Source organism: Zootoca vivipara, chromosome 9 (assembly GCF_965207765.1).
Source record: "Zootoca vivipara chromosome 9, rZooViv2.hap1.1, whole genome shotgun sequence".
NCBI lineage: Eukaryota > Metazoa > Chordata > Lepidosauria > Squamata > Lacertidae > Zootoca > Zootoca vivipara.
The window spans coordinates 8,589,481-8,612,636 of NC_142592.1; the positions used below are offsets into that span (position 1 = coordinate 8,589,481).

At 43.2% G+C, this 23,156-nt stretch overlaps 1 protein-coding gene across 6 annotated transcripts in view; it reads right to left on the bottom strand.

The window, feature by feature from the left end:
* Window positions 1–8,064: 8,064 nt before the first annotated feature.
* CELSR1 (cadherin EGF LAG seven-pass G-type receptor 1) overlaps window positions 8,065–23,156 on the bottom strand; it is a 158,810-nt gene continuing 143,718 nt past the window's right edge. The window contains exons 26-35 of one of the 6 annotated variants that reach the window (XM_088651809.1): window positions 21,605–21,717; window positions 19,877–19,956; window positions 17,823–17,949; window positions 17,457–17,582; window positions 16,131–16,225; window positions 15,644–15,747; window positions 14,147–14,314; window positions 12,273–12,515; window positions 10,600–10,864; window positions 8,065–10,048 (exon numbers count right to left, since the gene is read on the bottom strand). In XM_088651809.1, coding sequence (XP_088507935.1) covers window positions 10,039–10,048; window positions 10,600–10,864; window positions 12,273–12,515; window positions 14,147–14,314; window positions 15,644–15,747; window positions 16,131–16,225; window positions 17,457–17,582; window positions 17,823–17,949; window positions 19,877–19,956; window positions 21,605–21,717 — 1,331 coding nt within the window. In that variant the 3' untranslated portion in view covers window positions 8,065–10,038. Of the gene's footprint in view, window positions 10,111–10,599; window positions 10,865–12,272; window positions 12,516–14,146; window positions 14,315–15,643; window positions 15,748–16,088; window positions 16,226–17,456; window positions 17,583–17,822; window positions 17,950–19,876; window positions 19,957–21,604; window positions 21,718–23,156 lie in introns of all 6 variants that reach the window. The other 5 variants (XM_060279378.2, XM_060279377.2, XM_060279374.2 and 2 more) reach the window with 5 other exon arrangements.

Genomic DNA, 23,156 nt, shown 5'->3' on the forward strand with positions numbered 1-23,156 from the left:
AAACATACCCAACTCCCTCAACCATTCTTCATAAGGCTTCGTTTCCAGACCCTGGATCATCTTGGTTGTCTTCCGCTACACACATTCCAGCTTGGTCAACATCCTCCTTAAATTGTGGCACCCAAAACTGGGCACAGCACTCAAGGTGTGGTCTGACCAAGCAGAATACACTATACCTTCCCTTGATTGGACACTATACTCCTGTTGATGCAGCCTAGAATAGCATTAGTTATTTTTGCCACTTCATCACTGTTGACTCACATTAAGCTTGTGTCCACCAAGACCCCTAGATCCTTTTCACGTGTACTGATAGTAAGCCAGGTGTCCCACATCTTAAACTTTGTGCATCTGGTTCTTCCTGCCTAAGTGCAGAATCTTACATTTGTCCCTATTGAAATTCATTTTGTTCATTGTTCATTTGTCCCATTGTTCTCCAATCTGTTAAGGTCATTTTGAATCTCGATTCTGTCTTGTGCGGCAATGGCTACCCTTCCCAGTTTGGTGCCACCTGCAGATTTGATGAGCATCCCCTCAATTCCTTCAGCCAAGTCATTTATAAAGACATTGAACAACAACGGGCCCAGGACAGAACCCTGCGGCACCCCACTTGTCACTTTCCCCCCACGATGACGAGGAGCCATACACTTTGGGTTCAGTCAGTCAACCAGCTACAAATCCACCTAACGGAGAGTGAGTGAAAGCTTTAAACTACTGAATGTCAATTAAAAACTCTTCATGCAACCAAATATTCAAAGGGTATATATAACTGGTTGTATGGTTGCACCGTTAAATGGTGCTTGTTCTGTCCTATAGCAACAACAAAAAAATTTCCCAGCACATCAATTTTAAAGTGAGCAGAAAAGGTTAACCTTGGTTTTGTTTTTAAATGGATTGCGAATTAACAAAAAGGGAATGTTTATTGCGTTAAGGAAAACGGCAGGTGTCAAAACCACCCTTGTGTTGGTCATGCAAGATATTTCACTTCCTCTGTAATTCCCGTACGGAGTGCAACTGTCCTTTAAGCCCCAACTCATAAGCATGAAGGATGGTGTTTTTCCTTGTGAATGGAGCAGCTGTGACACCAGCAATGGTTTAATGATTTTTCGTTTCTCCTTGAGCACAGGACTTCTATGAAGCTCATTATCTGCCATGCGGGCCTCTTGGATCCACTTGAGTTGCCAACTGTTTTCATAGCCGCCTTTTATTTCCTGCTAAGCCTTTATATGGCTCTGGCTGAGAGTAAGTGCCGCTCTTGGCTGCTTCAGTTTCGCTCAGAAATGACCTGCTTGGACTCCTTTCAATACCAAAGTCCAAGCTGCTCTTTCTGAAATAATCACATTTCCCCTGTCGTGTGTTTACTAAACAGAGAAGAAAAATGTTTTGTTTTATGTTCAATAGGACTAGTTGAACGTTGGCAAAATCCTGAGAGCTGGTTGGATTCTTACACTTGATTTTGTATTTCTGTTGAAATTTGTCCTCTAGATTATATATTCTCAAAGCAGTAGGCACGTTTTATCAGGAAAAAGTTTTTTTTTAATATATTTAGACTACAGTAGTACCTCGGTTTAAGAACAGTCTGGTTAAAGAACGATTTGGTTTACAAACTCTGCAAACCCGGAAATAGTGTCTTGGTTTGAGAACTTTACCTTGGTCTAAGAACGGAATATGAATGGTGGAAGGGCACCAGCGGCGGGAGGCCTCATTAGGGAAAGCGCGCCTCGGTTTAAGAACAGTTTTGGTTTAAGAACAGACTTCCTGAATGGATTAAGTTTATAAACCAAGGTACCACTGTACTTGTGCCCCAGGTTCATATAAATGCAGTTCAGAATCTTCTCTTACTACTAAATTAGATTTCAAAGATTTTAGTGGGGTTTTTGTTGTTGGCGTCATTCCCTGTTGTGTCTTCTGAACTGTTCTGTAGCCAAAATTGATCTCAAATCTTTACTCCAAGCAACATTTTGGAGGGAAGGGTGGTGATTATAACATTGATTCTGAAAACCTGTGTCCCTGAAAAGATAAGAAAAATGCATGGGGGTGATTTGGCCAAGACCACTTGGTGAGTCCATGATCGTATTGGCTTCAAAGCTATGTAGTTCTTGAGACTTGAGAATACAGAAGTTTGCTTCAGTGCTTTGAAAACAACTATATTTCCTGCCCTGGATGGCTTCCTGTTTGGTTCTACTGCTTATAAACACCTCTAACATACCTGCATATAGATCTTATCTTCTGGGGGTACTCAAGGGTACCAGCACCTAGAAGAAAAGCACTCTGCATATATGGACACAGGGTTTGTTGTGCAAGTCCCATATTCAGCTCATCATGCGGCTTCAATATTAAAATAGGGTCTGTGTGTTTCAGTACTATGCAACGATATTGGCATATCTTGATTTTGAAAAATATGTGTAAGAAGACGCTTTATTTCTGATTTATCATAGGGATGGAAACTTTCAGCCAGGCAAATTACAAACAAGCCAGCCGTTGACCCCTGGATAAATTCTCCCTGTATATACATACAAATATAGTGTGTGTGTGTGTGTGTGTGTGTGTGTGTGTGTGTACACACACACACACACACACTATTTTCTTTAATAGAAAATGACCATTATTAGGATTATGTGATATATTGTTCTAACATCCAAAACTGGTTTGAAGTCTATATCATGATATCGGTTTCATAATTTTGGACCTGGAAATATATTGCAAATCACAACGTGTGTGTGCTATGCAAAAATCACAATGTGGGGAAAACCTTGAAGTCAGCCAATGCTTCTACATAGCTCCATCCTTATTTCAGACATTGTGATATATTGGTATATTGTGATGTTTAGCTGGTGATATATCGCAATGTTGAAATCCAGATGTTGCCCAACCCTGTTATATCCCCTTATTATCCCGTTCAATAGATTTGATTTCAGAGTGATGACAAACAAAGCGCCATGTTCTATAAAACATACGCTTGGGGAGTGTTTTAAGAGCATAATTCTTGTGGCTTATTGTATCTTCCAAAAGCTCATTTTCCCACAAAGATGTATATGAAATTTAAGTCAGCACTGATAGAAATTGTTGTGGACACACTTCAGCTTCATAGAAAAAATGAATAGATTCTATTCATTGGGCTGGGGGCACCTTAAAATTGGCCATACTCCCAAAATAGGAGGAAAGCTTTAAACAATTATGGATTGGTTTAGTCTTGATTTAGAGATGTGGTCTGTTATTGTTTGCTGTGTGTGTGTGTGTGTGTGTTTTGTACTGGAAAATGACTACTTGCTCAGCTAAATTGGGTGGCAAATATTCTTTTCATTTCACGGGATTAGGATTGTTCCTGGAGTAATTCACAAGGGCCATTAAGAGTAATTGCTTTTGCCAATTCTTTGCTTAGCGTTTCAGCTGATTCCTTAATTAATCAATTAAAACAAAAGTTATTCTGGCATGTTATTGCACATGTCAGTTTGAGAATACTGTAATTCAGTTAGTGGGTGTATATCTGTTCCCTCTACTGGACATCAGGGCTGGAAAAATCCAAATATGTAGGTAAAGGAATGAATTTGAAATACTTCCCCATGCTGTTTTCTGCCTGTGATGGGCTAGGTCAGGGGTAAGCAACCTAAGGCCTGTGGGCCAGATGCAACCCAATCACCTTCTCAATCCAGCCTGTGGACGGTCCAGGAATCAGCGTGTTTTTACATGAGTAGAATGTGTCCCTTTATTTGTGGGGCATAGGAATTCATTCACACACACCCCAAATATAGTCCGGCCCTCCACATGGTCTGAGGGATGGTGGACCAGCCCATGGCTGAAAAAGGTTGCTGACCCCTGGGCTAGGTGCTGGATATAATCCAGCTAACAAAATAAAAATTTTATACAATGTTTGGTGAGAAGCTGTAACCTGCCAGTCCCAGTTTGTGCTAGAATAGTTATTTAAGCCCCGACTCATAAGCATGAAGGGTGGTGGTGGGGTGAACATACCTTGGTGTAAATGGAGTTTGCATTGAGTTCTAAAATGTTCTGTGAAAAGACAGTGACATAATTATTGGTATATGTACTTGATTTTAAGCAGTAGTACATGCCTCCATCTGCAGGTGTCCTGCTTCTCCACCATTTTCACTGCCTTCCAGAACTCCGATGTGACATCACCTTCCTGAGTTCCTTCAGATCCTCCTCAAGACCTACCTGTTCCTTGACACCTTTAGTACAACCACGTAATCCGCTAATCCTAACCAGGAACTAATATAAGGCAGGTGTGGCCAGAAAGAAACACAAGCTCTTCCCATTTCCCTCTGCCCCCATTTCCCTCCCCATTATCTCCTGTGTTGAATTTTGGACAGTAAGCTTCATTGGGCAGAATCCTGTCCTCTTGTACTTTGCATAGGTAGCAGCATTGATGCGCAGTCCTTCAAAAAATAATAGCGTCCCTTGTTCCTTACCCTTGTAATTTGACTTTTGTGAAGGTTTGCCAAGGTTTGCAGGTGAATTGGCTCATACCGTATGGTTCCGATTTATTTTCACACCTTTGGACTGTGTTGCTACTATGAGTCACCTAGATATCGACTCTTAAGACCGGCATTCTTAATTTCTGTAGGAAGTGCAACTAACTGAAGCAGGTGTGTGTTTAGGCCACATAAATCTACCAACAGTATATTCCTCCAATGAGCAGGTGTGTTTAATGTCAGATCACAGCCTTGGCTCTTAATTTTTATTTTTAAACCACGGCTGATAAAAGGGTTTATATCAACACTTTGTATTTATCTGCCACGTCTAAGAGTCAAGGGAAATTCTTATCCTGGAGCATTAAAATTTATATTCACACTTGGAATATAAGGTCTGCCTCATTCATAGGCTATTTGTCCGGGAACTGTATCTTATTAGGGCTGATGCCGATACTTAGGTAGATGTCTAGATTTTGCTTCTCTGTTTCCCCTTCCCTGGAAGCATTTAAACTTTACTTCCAGGATGAGAGGGTGTCCATTCTGTAAACACTTTACAAATACAAGATAGGGAGTTGCTCTTAACACTGAACACTCAGGAAACTGAAAAGCTGGCAGGGGAGGAATTTTCTACTGCATATCTTGTTGAGCTAGAAATACAATCTGCAAACTTTTTGGCTTTCTTACTTCACTGAGTGGGGTAGAGAGATTAGAACAGAAAGATTTGAAAAGCTCCGTTTCACTTGAACAGATGGATTCTGAACGTCTCAGATGTGCTGACAATCGGAGAGCTTTCACCAGAGGGAGACGGCAGTGAGAGCCAAGTCCCTGGCTGCTTAGCAACTCTTCATTGGTTATTCAGAGAAGCTGAAACCTACTCTCCACGGGAAGGTTTGAGCTGTGTGCATGTAATTGAAATATGCATGGGTAAGTCAATGGCTATGTTTTAGTTCGTGGGGCGTCACATCCAATGGAATTGGTGTTCACCCTGTCACAAGGCACTAGACAGGGAGCAAAGACTTGTGGGAAGTAGGCTGGACTCCCTCGGTTAAATCTTTCATCTCGTCATCTGGTCCCCCAGGAGGGAGATGCCCAACTCTGGAACATGACTTGACCAGAGGCTGGAGTTTGCTGCATGTAAAGTTCATGAAGCAGCTGCCCTTAAGAGCTTCCTGTGTAGCTTCATCATGTGCCCAAGCATGCATTGTGTGGCTTGAGGACTTATTGCAATCTCCTCCCCAAGATGTGGCCCATCAACACCAAATTCTGACTAAGCTAAAGGCTCGGGGTTTTATGGCTGATGCCTCTATGGATTCCATTCAGTTTTCAGCTAGAGCAGTGGCATCCCAGATAATGGCTAGACACACTTTGTGGCTAAAGAGCTAAAATGCAGATGCAGCGTCTTAGGGTGAACTTTTCTACCGTTCTCTTTTCCGGTGGTCACCTTTTTGGACAAGGGGCATTGAAAGATGTCCTTATTGAATCAAAGGGTAAAAGGAAAGTTTTGCTAACCCAGAGAGATGACAAGCAACCAGCCAGTCGTTTCTCACCAAACGCTTCTCAATCCTCCCCCCCCCCCTTCGAACACAAAATAGACAAAGGGACTTTATATTCTAATCCCAGCCCTTTTGTCAATGTTTTTAAGGCAGGCAAGGGTTCCAGTGGTTGCAGGCTTCCTCAAATGCAAAGACAACAAAACAACAAACTCAATGACTAGTTTGCGTCCCTTGTGAGGGGGGGGGGGTTTGTCTTTCCAGCTTGTTTCCTGTCTGGGAAAAGTCTGTGGTATTTCCCATTCCATTGGATACAACTGCCCACAAACTAAAAAGAACAATTGTTCTTACCCTTGGGTAGGCAAAATAAGGGCCAGGGGCCGGATCTGGCCCAATCGCCTTCTAAATCGGTCCAGGAATCAGTGTGTTTTTACATGAGTAGAATGTGTCCTTTTATTTAAAATGCATCTCTGAGTTATTTGTGGGGCATAGGAATTTTTCCCCCCTTCAAAATATAGTCCAGCCCCCAACAAGGTCTGAGGGACAGTGGACCGGCCCCCTGCTGAAAAAGTTTTGCTGACCCCAGGTCTTACCTGAAGTTTTGTTTTGGGAGTGTATTTACTGTATAGCTCTACTATACACTGGGGGAGTATGGCCTATCTTGAGTGCTAGTTTGTCACGTTCCTTGTGTTGCGTTTCCTTGCCTTTCAGATATTTAGCAATTTATTTTATTGCAGAAATTTCCAGAGCGGGGAAGGGGGAGGTTGGCAGGTATTTTTTCTCTCTTTAGGTACTTTCTGCTGGGCGAATCCGGAAAACGGAGGGAGTGCCGCCTACTTCCCACAAGACTTTGCTGCTGTCTAGTGTCTCGCGACAGGGTGAACAGCCACTCCATTGGATACGACGCCCCACTCCCAGAATGACACTTCAGGTAAGACCAGTTGTTCTTTCTGCCTGCACTATTGGAGACAGTATGCCTGTGAATGCTAATTGCAGGTAAGGAGAACCGAGGATCTGCTTCCCATGGGCATCTCCTTAGCCACTGTGAGAACAACGTACTGGACTAGGTGGGCCCTTTGCCCAATCCAGTGGAGATCTTAAGTCACATGAGTGGAAGAGGAAAAGAATGCCACCTTCACTGTGGTTGGTTTCAGACGCAGTGGATGTGAGCAACAGGATAGAATAGAATACTTTATTGTCATTGTACATAGTACAACGAAATTGAATGGCATCCCATAAAAACAAACAAAAACACAATTACAGCGACACAACACACACACACACACACACACACACACACACACACACACACACATTACAACTCCCCAGGATCATATTATTTAGTTACAGCATTTAAGATGGTTATAGCTCTTGGATAGAAACTTTTTAAAAATCTATTTGTTCTTGATTTAATTGTTCTGTATTTCTTGCCCAAAGGCAGTGGTGCAAAAAGACTATATCCAGGATGAGATGAATCCTGTAAAATATTATTTGCTTTTTTAAGGCAACGGGAGTTGTATAGTTCTTACAGAGATGGGACAGGATGACCGATAATCTTTTGGGCTGTGGTTATGACCTTCTGGAGCACTTTCCTATCCATGACTGTGTAGCTGGAAAACCAAGCACAGATACGGTATGTAAGAATGCTCTCTATGGAGCCTCGGTAGAAGGACACCAGCTTGTTCTTTTCTGAGGAAATATATTCTCTGCTGGGCCTTCTTCACTAGAGCAGTGGTATTTGTGCTCCAGGTCATACTCTGCTCGATGGTAACACCCAAAAACTTAAAATATAGCCACCCTCTCCACCCGGTCCCTGCCAATATACAGGGGCTGAATGTCCGCCTTTTTCTTCCTGTAGTCCACCACCAGTTCCTTAGTCTTGGCAGTATTAAGGGCCAGATTATTATTTTCACACAAACCATAGAGCCGCTCCACCTCGTCCCGATAGGCGGACTCATCCCCCTCAGAAATGAGCCCCACCACAGTGGTGTCATCAGCAAACTGGATGATTTTGTTGCTAGAGTGGATAGCTGGGAGTTGGAGGCTCTTGGGAGAGCAGCAGTTACGGATAAATGAGGTTCTCTGCCTTCTCTTGGCATGGGTTAGCAAGAGGAGACCAATGGATAATAAATGGCTGGAAGCATTAATACAAATCCACAAACTTAATTTATTGTTAGGTTCTCTCATCTGTGCTTCAATTCCAGTGTTCTGCACATTAATAAATATAAATTTGTTTTAAAAATTCCTCCAGTGTCTAATCTGCCATAAACTAACAAAAAAACCACCCCAGGATTTCACCCCCCACCCCCAGGGTTAGCACAGCTGACATACTTTAACAGTTCTGATAAAAAAAACCTAACTACATTTCATTGGGACAAAATATACACATAGATGTGAAACAGCTGTAACATCATTTAGCACATCCCCAAGTATGATAGGCAGATATGTTCACATTTAAAACTTTCTTTTTTTTACATCAGATTTTCATACAGCATGAAAGCAATACTTTTTAAAGAGCTATACTCTTTCCCGGTTCTCTGAGCTTGACAATGGAGTTGGTTTAAAAACAAAATAAAATTGAACAAAACAATTTCTGATTTGCTCTTGAAATCCAGTTATCAGGTATCCCTTAAATAAGGTAGTTTTGCAATATCTGAATGCCATCTAAATATTAAAGGGCTGCATTCATAATCTCTTTAAACTGAATCGCTGACCTTATCAAAGTTAAGCACTTGATTTCAAAGGGAGAAAAGATCTTAGCAAATGCTCAAGTCTGTCACTGAAATCTGGGGGGCTTAACTAGGCTGCATCATGCAGATTGACTTAAAAGTTTCCCTTTTGGGGTAAATGAACAAACGACGGGCAGCTTTGTGCATTCAGAGACCAAGTATCATAAATACAAGTTACACGTTTATTATTTTTTATAAATTGTGAATTTTGTTGTCAGCTACCCTCCCCGACGCCTGGGACTCTAAAAGGGAATTCCACATTATAGAGAAATGCTGTTTAGCCCATTAACTAAAGGCCTTTACTTCTGGAAAGGCACTTCTGGGCATTCAGGTTACCAATTCTGCTTACAGTCCTTAACTGTGCAACACAAAAATAGTTAATTTCACATTTCCCCCCTAAGCAAGTATTAATTTTGTAGTGCAGAAAATGTCTATATGTAGATGGAATAGTGGGGGAAAGGCAGACTTCCTTAAAAATCACCCCCAAATACTTTCATTGTTACTGGATGATTGCCTGGTGTAGAGGAGTACAAAAATACACACTGAATCCTTTAAAATATTTCAGATTATTCCAAAAAATTCTTTTCCTGAATTTAAGTTTCCAGAGATAAGTGGCAGCCTTTTTTAAAAAGACTGCATTACAGTTAGGCATGATGCAGACGTTAGTTATATTTCCCCACCCTGAAACGCCAAATTCAAGTACACTTGTGCAATTCTTTTTAATATAAAAAATACCAAAGCTCTTTCACAATTACTCTCCTGCTATCCAATTTTTAAGAAAACCGTCATATTACGTGAAATGTACAAAAAGAAACTTTTAAAGAATCACCATATAAAATATATAAAAAATATCTACAGCTATATATATATTTATATTTTATATATTTATATCAAAATGATGGTAGTTTAAGACAAAAGTGTCCACCACAAGCTGGTGTGGAAGCTGGCAAAGGAATTGAAAGGGCACTTGGTGTGGTTTTGTTTTTCTCCTGAGTTCACAGATCCTGTTGGATCCCCAGATCCCCAGTGTAGGCCGAGAGTAACAGCAGGTTTAAGCTGCTATGTCTATTGTACTATGGACCATTTATTCCTCAAGGATATCCTTGCAGCATTGCTATGGCTCTGTCCACTTTCCCCAAAGGCATTGGTCTCCAGTAGCGACTTCCATTCATCAGTCTCTGCTTGTTTTGGCACAACTGATGCAGTCAGGCAGACCCTGAAGGTACCATAAGATGCCTTACTGTGTAGATTGCAGGAAATGGGGCATGGCCACAGGGGTGCCGCCATGAGAAACTTTCCCCAGACGCAACATCCCTTGGCGAAGGCAGAATCAAAAGGTCCCAGGGAAGTGGCATCACTGGCAGAGTCGTCTCTCGCAAGTTGCAGCAGGTGTCACCATTTCCTGATGATTCAAATTGAGGTTTCATTACTGCCTCTGTTCATGAAGAGAAGCAATCATGCAACCTGGGGTTAAAACGGAGGCAGGCTGACAAATCCTTTAAGTGAAACTACCGAGGTCATTTTAATTATGTTAGCATGCAGAGAGACAGACAGGTGTCAAGTATGAAAGTTAAAAAGTGGGTGAAATTAATGACAGGATGTTTTTGGGCAAGGTAATTGGTAAAAAGCAAGTATTCTGTTAACTTGGGTATGGTGGTAGGGGATATTGTGATTAATTGGGTTCCAGGATATGGCTCTGGCTTACTCCAGAGTTCCCCATTTCAGAAGCAAGAGAGAACTTTGGTTTAAAACAAAGCAGGATTGAAGCACTAAAATTGGTGCACAAGAGAAAGCAGGCGAAAAGGAGGAGCAAACAGCCCTGGCGTTTGTAAGAACAAATGTCTGCAATATGGGCCATTGAAGTGTTAAAAGTATGGAGAGGAGCAGGCGTCAGAAACCCGAGAGGGGCAACACCACGCGACAGAGAAGCAATTCACAAACAGTCACACTCACTCAGAATCAGAAGTTTCTGCAGTTCCAGTTCCCACATGGACATTCATGGCCAAACCGTTTATCTGTTCTGGAGGCTGATCTCTTCTGGGGTTTTTTATTGTTACTCCAGAATCTGAAGTGGCACGGATGCCATTGTTAGTCCCAATGGAATTCATTCTTGATGAGATAGTGGTTTGATTATAATCTGACAGTTTTTCCCTTAATCTGTTCTTCATGTTCTTGTCCACCAGTGGCGGTGGGTAGGTGACTTTGTTCTTCAGTATGCCTGCCGTGGAAAGAAACGGGAAGTGATGAATGGAGGAATTCAGTACAGTGGTACCTCTCGTTATGAACTTAATTCATTCCGGAGGTCCATTCTTTAACCTGAGGCGTGCTTTCGCTAATGGGGCCTCTTGCTGCTGCTGCGCTGCCGACACACAATTTCTGTTCTCACCCCTGGGCAAAGTTCTCAACTTGAGGTAACTCTTCTAGGTTCAAAACCTGTATTTAAGGAAGACTCAATGCTCCATGTATTCCTAGATTGGAAATAAGTCAGTCTGGCCTATCATTACTCTCAACCACCAATGCCTACCAAGACTGTCCACCTGGAAAAGCAGTTTATATAGGAACAATCTTTGTACCCAAGCCTGCCCTTCACCTACCTTTTAGTACAAATTGTCATGGAAGAGAGCTGAGATTGAGACATGAACTGATAACCCAGCAAGTTCTCCCTGCTTGTAGGGATCGATTTCACAAAGCCTTTCAGCAATGCTCTCCGACAGCAGCCATGTCCGGCAGGTGATTCTACGTACCCTCCTGCCTAGGCATCTCACTAAATTTACATTTGACAGTCTGTCATGGCTCCCTGTCACTTAGGATGCATGCATCCTCAAAAGGCATGTCTGCCACTTTCAAACTAGGTGGGTGAAGAACTCTTGTGTTTCATTATTTTGTATTAAATACATAACAGACCTGTTGGATCAGACCAAAGGCCTATTGAGTCCAGCGTTCTGTTTTCCAAAGTGACCAACCAGTTGCCTAGAAGAAGCCTACCAGTAGGACTGGACGACACAGCCCTTTCCCACTGCCATTTCCTAAGGCTGTCTCTGATCCCGCAGGTCTTATTCAGACTGCATGACTATCAGCAACCAAGAGATTTCTCCTCTATGTGTTACTCCAATTGTTACTCCAATTTCTTTTTAAAGAGGTCTAAGTTGGGTTGTCACCCACATCTCATGGCACCAAATCCCATTGTTAGATGCAACTGCTGTCAATGTTTTTGGGCCAGTGGGCACATTTGGAATTGTTTTGTTTGTTTGTTTGTGGCACATTTGGAATTGTGAGATAGTGCTGTGGGTGGCATGGCAAAGAACAAAACAGCTACTCCATCTGAAAGGGTAGGGGAAAAGGCAGGACCACAAAATGGAGCAGGCATCATTTCCCATTGATGGGGAAAAGGCACTGACATTAGGCACTGCTGTGCTTGCCTAAAGCAAAGCTCTCTGAACCTCTCCTTTGTTCAGAACAGATGGGAGGATGTACAATCGTGACATCCAGTGAAATGTGAGTACCGTATGTTTAAGGTGGTGTGCTCAATGTAAGAGAGGTTGAGATAATGCAAACAGGAAGAGCCAACAGTCTCTCGAGCATTGCGGATTTCTGGGGATATATTTATGGAGACCCTTCTCCATTACCTTTCCTCTGTTCTGGCTGCTGGTGGTTCTGCTGCACAAGTGGCTTGTTCTCCTTCTGCTGCCCTTCATTCTCTTTATCCTGAGGCGCTTCGCTGCTGTGGTTGGTGTGGTTTTCCTGGTGAAGTTCCACATTCACCTTCGTTTCCACCTTCAGCTTTTGCTTTGCACTTGCCTCCTCACCATCACTTGCCGTTACACCCTCAGAAGGCCAGTAGGGTTTCACGTGATTGGGAACAGAATCCACTGCAGAACACAGGAAAATAAAACCCCAAACCAATTAAAAACAAAAAGCGACACACAAAATTAGAGCTTCTCTCTGCAGCTTCCTCTGTTGTTGGAAGCTGCTTTGGCAACTGTCTACAACACAGAATACGCCCATTAGCGATGACACATCTTTGGCCAAAGCTGTCAAAATGAACTAGTTTCAGTTTGTGGTATTTCCTGCCTGAAAACCTGGAGAGTTGCTGCCAATCCGTGTCAACAATGCTGAGCCCAATGGACCAATGATCTGACTCGGGATGAGGCAGCTTCCTTTGCAGTCCTTTGGCTCAAATCTGGTTTGCATATAATTTCAGGTTTAGGTTGTGGTTGCTTCTTTTCTCCTTATTTGCAGCCACCCTGATGGCAACCCTCACTCCACAAATGAATTGGAACCCCAGCAATGTAATCGCGGTTGGGAAGCATCTTTTTCTCACCACTGAGCATTTATTGGGCCACCACATACACACAATCCAAAATTCATTCTTCTAAAACAGCAGGGTTATTGGCACTGAAAACGTTCTCACTTAAAAATAAAACTAGGGCACAAGAAACGTAAAGGGGGGGAATAGGTGATTTCTTGATCGCAGCCAGGGACCAAGAAGTAACTGGATTCCAAGTGATTCCCTTTTACAACAAAGGGTTTGGTGATTACTTGAGTTTCAGCATGCCACTTTCTGAGCCCCCGTTTTCAGCCAAATAAAGTGACTTGTACATTTTGCAAATGATTTTTTAATAAATGAAATTAAGCCTCACTGCATGATTTTTTTTGGGGGGGGGGGATCTGCTCTGCTCAGTCTGCTTCTCACTGCCTCTCCACTGACTTGCCTGTTATGGAGAGGGTCATTTCCAAGCCAGGGCAGTCCTGCTGCATTAGGAAACACAGCACTCTTGCTGAAATGCCACAAGAGACCCAAGGCAGGGAAAATGCTCCACATTCCTCAAGAGAACAAGGAGCTGTTTTCTCTTTTGGTGGCTTCATGTGCTGCCTTGCCCTTTGCTCACCGTGGACCTGTTGCCTGGATTGTGCCAGCTGATTGAATCGGCATTCCTGTGCCTGCTAACTGAGAGGTTTCTTCTTTCTCGGACTTTCACACTGTTCTGGGTAACAACCAAGGGTGGCCAGGGGTATTTTTTTGCTTTCTCTGAATTTACTGGTGCCGCAGCTTCGCAACCAATGAAGGAAGCCATTGCCCCATTCGCCTAAGGAACTATGACAGCAGAAGGCCTTTCTAGACTAAGAATCCTCTTGCGTAGTAAACACTCATTTTGACTATGGCTTATCTCTGCTTCCCTTTTAACCTTTAAGATTGTGTTTTCTACTATCCTTATGACTGGCACGTGAATCAGGTGGGGAATGTGAAATAAGCCAGTTGTTCCAGGGGTGGGCAACCTGTGGCCTGAGATTCTCCATCTAATTTCATGCGGGTGACCCGAAGGGATGGCCCCTGGCAGAAAGAAGGCTCCCCCAGCCCTGTCTTAGGCCAAACCCATCTGGACTTGTGGTGCATCTTCCAAGGGCAAGACCCTGCTACTCTCTGAACCACACCAGCCATTTCAAAGTGACTTTTAAGGCCCCCCGGGAGGAAGCAGAGTTTTAGCTGTTACTCTCTTACCTTTGGGAGTGCTGTGGAGTGGACCCCGGTCATTGTTTTTTGAGCTGGCTGCATTCCATTTTTTCCCTGCTTCTACCCCATCTTCCTCACTATCCGACGAATGTGAGGAGGCATAGGAGCTGCTGTGTTCGTCAAGGGACAACTCGCTGTCCGAGTCAGAATCATTCTCTGTAGAAGTGAATGAATGAAAGTGTTGAAACAATGCAGGCATATGTTTACTATATGCAAGAACCAAGGCAAACAGCAAGTTCATTAACTTATCACATTCTTCAAGCGTTTTATAGTCACAGAAAGGTGTTTGCTCTAGTCTGCTCTATCAATCCTCTTTGTGCAGGCATAGTCACAGAGGATAGGGCTCTCGATGGCTACTAGCTGCAACAGTTATGCTCTGCCTCCTCTGTTGGATGCCTCTGAATGATAGTTGCTGGGAATCCCAAGTGGGAAGAGACCTGTGGCACTCATGTCCTGCTTCCTGGTTGGCTTCTGTGCCCTAGAGAAGCCTCAGAGGAAGAAGGATAAAAGCCAGGGGAATGGTGGTCGGACACGGAAAAAAGACGATGAGGCCGGGGGGGGGGCAGGATGGTTGGATGCTGAACAAGCAATAGACTTGAGTGAGAGAGGAAGGAGAGGCAGCTGAGGGGAAGGTGGGGGCTGAGGCTGCAACAGGAGTCTCCCGGTCCTACTGTATTCAGCTCCACTCCTCCCTTGTCTCCAAGGGCATAGAGAGCTTTGCATGGAGCAGAGAAAAGAGCACAGAAAATGGACAGAGTTTAAGATGGCTGGGAAAACAGCTGGATGGGGAGGAGACTTGGGGAAAGTGGGAGACACAGTTCTGTCAACTGCTGGACCCGCGGGGCCAGTCCTGCCCGTAGGTTCATCAGTTTGTATTCTGTTTCTTTGAATAATCAATTTTATTGCTCAACTCTGTGTCTTCATGCTGACCTGCAACTGAACCGGCCCTGACACCTATGCATGAGTAACTGTACAAACGCAGCTTTGTACCTTGCTATAATATGCATTGTGGAGGATATTTTGTTGCCCTTTTCAACACAGTAGTACACTTACGGCTCCTGACATTTCCTATTACTACAAATATTGATTTGGTCCTGATGCAATATAGAAATTACCGTATTTTTCCATCTATAAGACGCCCCTCCCTGTAATTTTGGGGGCCTCAAAATTTAGAAAATTTTGATTGAGCTTTTGGGGAGGATTATTTGGGGGGTATGCCAAAAATCGCTCACCCGCCGGAACGCAGCACACAACCGCTCGTGTCACAGCTGCCTGATCGCTGCTATTAGCCCTCTTGCTTACCGCTGCGGCAGCCAATAGACAGCTGCCCTTGTCGCAGTATGTGGGAGCATGATTGGCGGCCGCTGGCGGCGATCGAGGAGCTAATAGGTGATTTCTGCGACGTGAGCGGAAACCATGGTGCTGGTTGGTGGAGACTAGAGGAGATGTTTGTCATGTACAGTTCAGAGAAGAAAGACCTCTTACCGTTGGATTTTGATGGCTTCTTATGGAAGATGGAGGAATCGCCTTCTGTATGACCAGCTCTTGCTTGGCTTGATGACACACTAAGCTTCTGGCCAGCTTCATCTCTAAAAAGAAGAAAAGGGGGATGATAGCAAGCAACCCCACAGGGACATCTGAAATTCTAGTTTGCTGCTTCAAATGCAACATTTGCCTGGCGGACTGTATGGCAATAGTATAGCCACTACAATTGGCATTCAGCCAACATTTTCTTTAAATAGTGCAATCAAACGATGGAAATGAGTGCACAGGTAAGATGCAAAACGCATATTGCACAAAAATGAATTTGCAGAAGCGTAAGGGAAGCACAACTTGTGCAAAAGTAGCAATGCATTTTATTTTATTTTTGCAAAAGCAACACAAAGAGTAAAGGGAGAGGCCTGAAAGCCATGCGCCGCCACCAGATTACCTGAGAATATAAGCAAGGTAGCTATTGTGACTCTTGGCTGACCTGACGGTGCTTTCTAAGGAGACGGTGGATTCCCCAATAGTGGTACGATACATATTTGGCTCTTCTACATACGTGTCGTTACAGTTCAGAGACCGCTGGGAGAAGGGAAAAATAAGAGGCGTTGACCAGTAAACACTTGTTTATTTTAGAAACCACCCATCAAACTGAAAGGTCAATATTATAAAAGCTGATCTATACATACAGGCCAAATCCTGCTGTGAAGCTCTTGCTGAGCTGTGTCATTTCATACTGAAATTAGGGGGCTGCATACTTAACTACTCCTCCAGTGCCCCTGAACACAGAAAAATTGGATCTCATGGAGACTTGCTTTCTTCCTGATATGCTAGTTTACTGTGGGTTTTTTTTTGTGTGTTAATATGATGAACAATCGGTAACGGATGACTCTCACATCTTTTTTGTAAAGGTAAAGGGACCCCTGACTGTTAGGCCCAGTCGCGGACGACTCTGGGGTTGCGGCGCTAATCTCGCTATACTGGCCAAGGGAGCCAGCGTACAGCTTCCAGGTCATGTGGCCAGCATGACAAAGCCGCTTCTGGCGAACCAGAGCAGCACACAGAAACGCTGTTTACCTTCCTGCCGGAGCGGTACCTATTTATCTACTTGCACTTTGATCAACAGCCACATCATGTGATTATCCTGATCATGAGCTTTGGTAGTCAAATGAGCCCTACATTTTTTGTTTGGAGGAAGCTTAACTTTTCAGTTATTTGTCCAAAGAAAGGATTAGTCTCAGTAATCCTTTCCTAAAAATTGGACTTTTAGGAAATGGCGAGCTTTTAGCAGGAGAAACTTTGCTCCTGAAAGTCAACGTTTGAGCGGCCCAAGGTTTCCGATGTCCCCTCATTTGATTCATAAAATCAGATAATAATTGTAAATTTGGGATCTAAAAATATCACAAACAGGATAGAAATAACTCTAAATGTTTCCTTAAAAAGAGTTTCTGCCCTTAAACACTAACAAGAAAACTAGTGAGGTGCAGTAGGGTTATATCCAACTAAGTCTTAGAGGAGACCCAACGAAATCAATGGACTTATGTCAACTCCAATCACTTAAATGGTTTAATAGGAATATGACATAATTGTATAAATCCCAATGCATACACTTCCATTTACATTCTAAAAAACCCAAAGCTGAATGCAGCTCTGTTTTATGTTGGTAAGAGGATACGTCCTAAAATAAACAGAATTCTAGGCCAATTGCTGATGGCAGGGAAATCCAGACGAAATTTGGCATTAGCAATTTTGTCAGGATACATGACTATGCTGGTCAATTGCTGGAAATGCTTTTTGCAGAATGGCTCCTTACAGTTAACAATGTAGCTCTTGTGGTGGTGGTGTCATCGGTGAGTGGCTTCTTTCCAGTGAAAGTATTCTTCAAATGTTTCCTCACTTCTTTATTGAATATACAGTGGAAGAAAAAGATGAACAGGCCCTAGATGTTTTTTAGAAGGATGAAGAAGAAAGGACAAAAGAAGAATATGTTTTTTTAAAAAAATAGAAAAGCTTTGCAGGGAGGGGGTCCTTTAATGATTAAAGGAGGAGGAATTCACTAAGTTTGCCATTTTTACCTATGAAGCCCTGACTTGGCACTGCATAATCAGAGAAGTGATAAATCCATGGAGCATGAAGTGGATCTGAAGGCACGCCATAAAAGACATTTTACCAAACTCACCTGTAAGCAGCTGAAGATAGCAAACAGGTAGTGAAATGTCATTACATCACTGTTCACCGCCATCAGACCGAGTAACCAGGTGGCGCTGATCAACAGTAGCAGTAGGAAAGCAGTCCGCAGTACAGAGCTAGATGAAAACCATAAAATAATTCGCATTAGACATGAAATATGGCAGTCCCTGGAGCACACACACTGCTATTCCCAAACCTACCCACCCCCAGGAAAGAAAGAAATTCTCAAAGCTCTGGCTGAAATGCAGAAGTTCAAAATGAAACACAAGTAAATTCAAACACTAGTTTTGTTTGCTACGTGACCTTGTAAAAAATCAGTTTTTGTGACTCGTCCACCAAATACACGCCAGGCATACCCAAACTGCAGCCCTCCAGATGTTTTGGCCTACAACTCCCATGATCCCTAGCTAACAGGACCAGTGGTCAGGGATGATGGGAATTGTAGTCCAAAAATCTGGAGGGCTGAAGTTTGGGGATGCCTGCTCTAGGCAGAGATACTAACTACTGATCTGTGAATTCCAGTTTGCTGTCTCCTAGGTAGCCAGACCCCAGAAGCTTGGCTTATGGCCTAAGTAACACCCACTGACAAAGCAGGTGATAGGTAAAGGGGATTTATTCTGTAAAGGTAAAGGGGTAAAGGGACCCCTGGATGGTTAAGTCCAGTCAAAGACGACTATGGGGTTTGGGCGCTCATCTTGCTTTCAGGCCAAAGGAGCTGGCATTTGCCCACAGACAGCTTTCCGGGTCATGTAGCCAGCATGACTAAACCGCTTCTGGTGCAACAGGACACCATGCCGGAAGCCAAAGCGCATGGAAACACCGTTTACCTTCCTGCTGCAGCAGTATCTATTTATCTACTTGCACTGGCGTGCTTTTGAACTGCTAGGTTGGCAGAAGCTGGGACAGCAACGGGAGCTCACCCCATCACGGAGATTCAAACTGCCGACCTTCTGATTGGCAAACGCAAGAGGCTCGGTGGTTTAGACCACAGTGCCACCCACATCATGTGCTAGCAAGTGTTTTCCTCATCAGGTGGTATGCTTCCACTGACACCAACTCCCCCCCCCCCCTTCACACAGTATTATACTGAGCACACCAGAAGTGCCTTCCTCAATAGAGTGATTCAGGAAACTACAACAATCTCCAGAAACCAGATGATATGTCTCCTTTGCCTTTTGTCTTACCCTTGTTTATCACTGGGCAGTGGCAATACTTGCCTGTTATGTACACCGTTAGTAAAATGGTAAGGAACTGCCTTGCCTCTAACTTGTACATATTTGAGGGTGGGACTCCTCAGAAGACAATGATGCAAACTCCTGGACTGGACAAGCACCTGGCCGGGGTACACTGGATTTTTTTAGCATGACCTGATCCACCTGAAGTTCATTCTAGCCCCATCCCTGCCAAGGGATGTTCCTGGAACCTGAACTAGGTGATCAATTACCTGGGACCAAACGGTAATGCCACAGGCTGGGAAGAGCCAACATGGTCCCCTCCAGATGTTAGTGGACTACAACTCCCATCAGTCCTGACCAATGGTCATGCTAAAGAAACAGCTGATGAGTTGTTTCTTTAATATATTGTGCAAAAGTGATGAATTTTAGTATGTTGTAAGCCGCTCCATGGGTACATTCTGGCAGGGTATAAATAACATTTTTTAAAATTAACATTTTATTCTCCTTGCTTACATCTTAGCAGAAGCATGCTGTCACAGGGTGTAGGCACATTCTGGCCTGAAGGCAATTCTTTTACCTTTAGCAGCTGCTTTCAGGGAGTACATCACTGTAATTATGCTATGGGAGAAAGTGTCTCAAGATGGGGATCACAAGCAAGAGAAAACTGAAAGGGGACAAGGAAGGGAGTGGCTGAGCATGAGCTGACAGAAGGGAAACGAAAGATTCAACAAATAGTAAAAAGAACCACTAAACAACGTTTCAAAGGAAGAGGTGTCCCAGTTTCAGTCTGGGGGCAGGAACAATATGTTCTCTCTCTGTGTTACCACTTCTCATGATTAGTTTCTTTTGGTCACGGTTACAAACTTACACAACTCCAGTTTTTTCCAGTGAACGCTGCCGTCGTCTGCATGATGCTTTAACTGCTAGTATGAAGATCACAACGTTGATCTGGAGGGGGAAAGTATGGATCAGAATAGTGATGAGCAGGTGTTTTCCTTCCATGAATTCACCAAAACACAATTTTCTACACAGCTAAGAGCCCCTCACTTCATGTTATGCTTTGCTTTCTTAATTCAATAAACTTTGGCTCAGTTGTCTTGAAGATTCTGCTTTGCAAGTTTTGAAGTAAAACAAAGCTTCTGGAGCCAGCTTAGTAAGAACAAGAAAGATTTGGTCCTTACAAATTGTACTTGCAAAAGGTAGATACCACTGCAAATGCACAGGTACCATTATCATGGACAAGAATGCTTGTAACTGTTGCAAAAAGAGCATGCCGAATAAACTAGTCTACGTCAAAGTATGGGACACGCTTGAGGCCAGGAAGGATTCATGCAGTATGTGGGAGGAACAAACAACCAGGAAATCCCTTGGGGCACAATAAGTGTGAGACTGCTGAGATCTGGGGCTTGGCTAATAATGTTACTGCACGCTAGTGTTGAGCTCAACTGTCGAGTACTGTAGTGCAATTGCTTTATAACATGGGACTGCTGAGGTTTGGGGGCTCATCTAGCCCTGAACATGATCAGTATTATGCAAGAGGCCTTTTTTAAGCTATATGCTGGTGACGGTGTGGTGACAGTTCAACTCATTATGATGTGCATCCCCCAACTTGACTTCCATCCTCCCCAGGCCAGAATACTTTAGGCTGATGGATGTTTTGTCTATTTTGCAGCTGAAAGGGTAATTAGAGAGGGGATTTATTAGGAAAAGAGGAAACGATTTCTCTTCCCCAAATACAATTTGTTCTTCAAAGGAGTTAAGAGACCTTACAAGCTTACGGTATTCCAGACTGAGAAAGGAAAAGAGAATTCAGGGGTGAGTGATTCATATCAACAATACTATGTGAGGAGGCCCAACAGGCCAATTTCTTCCAATTACAACTTTTTTTTGTAATAAATGTTATTACACTTTCAAAAAGTTGACATATATACTTCAATACATAATAAATTGATCTTTTCCCAACTTCCCACCCCATTTTTCATGGTGTCTGAATTTCTTCCCCTCTGCTGTGCAATACATTCTATCTCTGATACCATCACGTCAATACTATATTCTCCAATTCCTTCTGTTGCTCATATTTCAAATTCTGCTTGTGAGTTCATTCCCAATTACAACTTCTAAGTGGCTGCAAGCCACACACATCATGATACTTACGGGCACAGTTGTTCTCTTGATTTGATTCTTGGCCAGAAAAACAGGGATGCCAAGTTATGATTGAAATTTGTAAGGACTGGTGTTGCTATCAAGGCTTTTATATATATATACAGTTTTAGGATTAGTTATTGGAGCAGTGTTGTCCCATGTCTTTTGTACATTTGATTTGGGTTACGACCACCTCGGTTTGCGAACAGTTCGGGTTACGAACTGCGCAAACCCGGAAGTGTTTTCGCCGCGCGCGCGTGCGCAGAAGCGGCGCGCACGCGCGATCGCGCGATCTGCGCATGCGCAAAATGGCGGCGCCCATTGCGTTCGGTTTACGAACTATTCGGGTTACGAACTGCGTTCCGGAACGGATCGCGTTCGTAACCCGAGGTATTACTGTAATAAATTCAGCTCAGACGCATTTCACGCCGTGGGCAGATCCTGCAATACTTACAACCACAACGATCACAATAGGTCCTGCAAAGCTCCAAATCAGGGTGTCGTGAACGGAGAGCCAGCAGAAATCTGGGTTCCCATAGCCCTGTGGATCCAGCCCCACTGCAAGACCTGTATCACAACACAAAAGTGGAAGGAATTTCTGATGTGGAGTGTCCATCAAAATAGTTAAGATTCACACTCACAATCCATCCATATCACGTGTATTGGGTAACCATTGCCGGAGAGGTATGGTCTTTCCCTCTCAGAGCAGCCACCACCCAAAAATACTTAGCCATCCGGAAATGTCTGGCATCAATTAATTTGGCAGAAATAGTCTGCTTCTCAAGACTGAATATTCATTTGCGGCATTTGCACCAAAGTGTGGCCAAACATATGAATCCAATATCGCCAGCAGTTTTACTTTCTGCACATTGCCATAAGATTTTACTAAATTAAAATAGACCCAGTTCTTGCCCTTAAGTGTGCAATTCACCTACTATGAAAATTAACAGGAATTATAGTATTTCTCTTACGTTTGGGGCTTGCTTTAGGGCTGCTCAGAATCATATACAATGCAATGCAATAAAATACACAAGTCCAAATGGGCTTTATCCACAGGAGGATTAAACACTTTTGTAATGTCTGAAAAGTGCTAGAGAGCCTTTCTACAGTTTTAGAACTCAAAAACTGTGTGCTTCAAATAAATACAAAAATAACACAACTAAAAACACAGCAACCATGCCTGTTGGTATAGAGTACAGTAGCACCTTGGTACTCGAACGGCTTTGCTCCTGAACAAATCAGCTCCCGTTTTTGCAAACGTTTTTCAGAAGCCGAACATCCTATGCGGCTTCCAATCGAGTGCAGGAAGCTCCTGCACCCAATCGGAAGCCATGCCTTGGTTTTTGAACGGTTTGGGGAGTCGAACAGGCTCCCGGAACAGATTAAATTTGACAACCAAGGTACCACTGTATGCATTTTATAGAATGAGGCACAATGCAGACAACTGGATAAGTATCAAATAACATATTTTCTAGATACAGGTAGGTAGCCGTGTTGGTCTGAGTCGAAGTAAAATAAAAAAATTCCTTCAGTAGCACCTTAAAGACCAACTAAGTTTTTATTTTGGTATGAGCTTTCGTGTGCATGCACACGAAAGCTCATACCAAAATAAAAACTTAGTTGGTCTTTAAGGTGCTACTGAAGGAATTTTTGTATTTTCTAGAGTTTAGTTACTTTTCTCAAGGAATGCATCTGCAGAGAAACAAGCTTGGTGGAAAAATTAGCCTTTCGGCATCAAGACAACTCAGTATAGGTTAAGATTACTAATTGATGCAAGCAATTCCCACAGTTTGAAGCAGAAGGGAAACTTCAAACATCCTGGAGAATATTCAAGAAAAATGTTTAGAGATGTCATGCTGCAGGAGTTAAAACTTTCAGATATTTTCTCCAGTCATTTATCTTTTTCTATCAGGACTGCTCAATATTTTCAGAATATTTGCCAGTGGAAATAATCTCTTTACCCTTCACTGCCTCAGTTTTTGCCAAGGGTACCGATTTTACTGAAT